The sequence below is a fragment of the Melampsora larici-populina genome, assembly GCF_000204055.1.
Source record: "Melampsora larici-populina 98AG31 unplaced genomic scaffold MELLAscaffold_59, whole genome shotgun sequence".
Taxonomy (NCBI): Eukaryota; Fungi; Basidiomycota; class Pucciniomycetes; order Pucciniales; family Melampsoraceae; genus Melampsora; species Melampsora laricis-populina.
In genome coordinates, this window is record NW_006768823.1 from 542,777 (window position 1) to 544,383 (window position 1,607).

Consider the following 1,607-nt stretch of genomic DNA (forward strand, 5'->3'; position numbering starts at 1 on the left):
AAAAAAACGCAGAAGGGTTTTTGTGCTACTAGCTTGGACGCGGTGTAGGGTGGGGAACGCTGACAGGCTAGATGGGTAGGTTTCTGTGTCAGATGGTGTGTCTTCACGAGATGTGAGGTGAGGGCGGGGATGGTATGTTGTGGGGTGGTGTGTCTCATACTACAGTGGTGGAACTGGTTTGAGGGGTGGTGTGTTGATTGATACAGTGGTGGGTTTTGAGTCACAGGGTGGTGTGTGGATTTAAAGGATGAGTCGAGTGTATGAGTCTCCCCTTAGGGAATCTCGGACTTGTCCGTTTTGAGATCCCTCCAAGATGCTCCTCAAGATCTAACTTCATCTTGGCAGGGGTATCTCGAATACCATTGGGTGATAAGTATGTCCTTATGACCTAATGGTATTAGGTACTTACATAAGTGTTCAGGTGCTAATACTCATAAATTAGTTATCATCAACTCTAGTGCTGGTGTAGATACTTTCACTTCACCTATGTCACACTCTAGTTCAACTATCTCAACCAAACGTGCTAGTCTTGTTGATGGGCCTGCTTCATCCATCGTTTGCGCATTATATTTGTTGTATGAAACCAAATGAAGCTAAACGTGCATGGGAATTTGACCCTCTTGTGGTCTTGGGTCAACTTCGAGCTTGTGGTCTTTTGATGAGCATCAAAATCAGTGCTGCTGGTTATTGTACACGGTGGACATTTGAAGATTTGGCTGAACGGTATATCACTTTGCTTATATTTTCTTGCATTGATCTTTATATTGATCTGTAATCTAACATGGTGAATAGGTACTACATGTTGATGAACTTGAAATCATGGAAAAATGAAGTTGAAGCAATCTGTTTGAGTATCTTATCAAACACCATCAAAGAAGAAAACAAATATCAAGTAGCATTAACTAGATCTTCTTTAGAGCGGCAAAGTTAGCATATTTAGAACACGTGTGGACCGATCAAACCAATGAGAAAATGCATTTTGTGAAAATATGTTGTTGTACGATGAAGTTGGTGTGATTCTGAATCTCAGCTGAGTTTCTTTCTTTGTTTGATTCGAAATGATGATCGTGATTTCAGATTCATCACATTCTTTCATCATCAAAGCTAAAATCTGATTCAATTACAATCATCATCAAGTTTCATCTCAATTCAAAACGGTTTGGATCGAATTACATAAAACTCGATTCATTAAGTGTACCTCTGAAGGAGAAAGAATCATATCGTCATCTGGACAATTTGTATCACCAGAAAAGTTTCTTCAAGGTCTAAGCTTAAAAGATGTCAACATCAGCAATCTCAGATAATAGCATAGAAGATCAACTCACACTAGTCGATCATTCACTGGCCGTTAACCAATTTCAACTCGATCATTTGATAAACTATCTAAATCAATTATTACCTCTTATCAACAGTGCAACTCCAGAGCAATTAGCTTCTTCTCATATCTTCACTGCACCCAAATCTCTTGATAGGTTATATAAATTCGGAACCGATCAGAATTGTAGAGCAATTTACCTATCCAAAACTCGAGAACAGCAACTGGCTCCTCAATCAACTTCAAAATCAGTCGTAACAGGAACTGACCAGGATTCTACATTTTGATTCGT

The 1,607-nt window shown here is 39.3% G+C and overlaps 1 protein-coding gene across 1 annotated transcript; it reads left to right on the forward strand.

The window, feature by feature from the left end:
* Nucleotides 1-535: 535 nt before the first annotated feature.
* MELLADRAFT_111942 (uncharacterized protein) lies at nucleotides 536-931 on the forward strand (the record flags this gene model as incomplete). Its single annotated transcript, XM_007416313.1, has 2 exons — nucleotides 536-723; nucleotides 793-931. The coding sequence occupies 2 exons, from the start codon at nucleotides 536-538 to the stop codon at nucleotides 929-931; spliced, it is 327 nt and encodes a 108-aa protein (XP_007416375.1).
* Nucleotides 932-1,607: the final 676 nt, after the last annotated feature.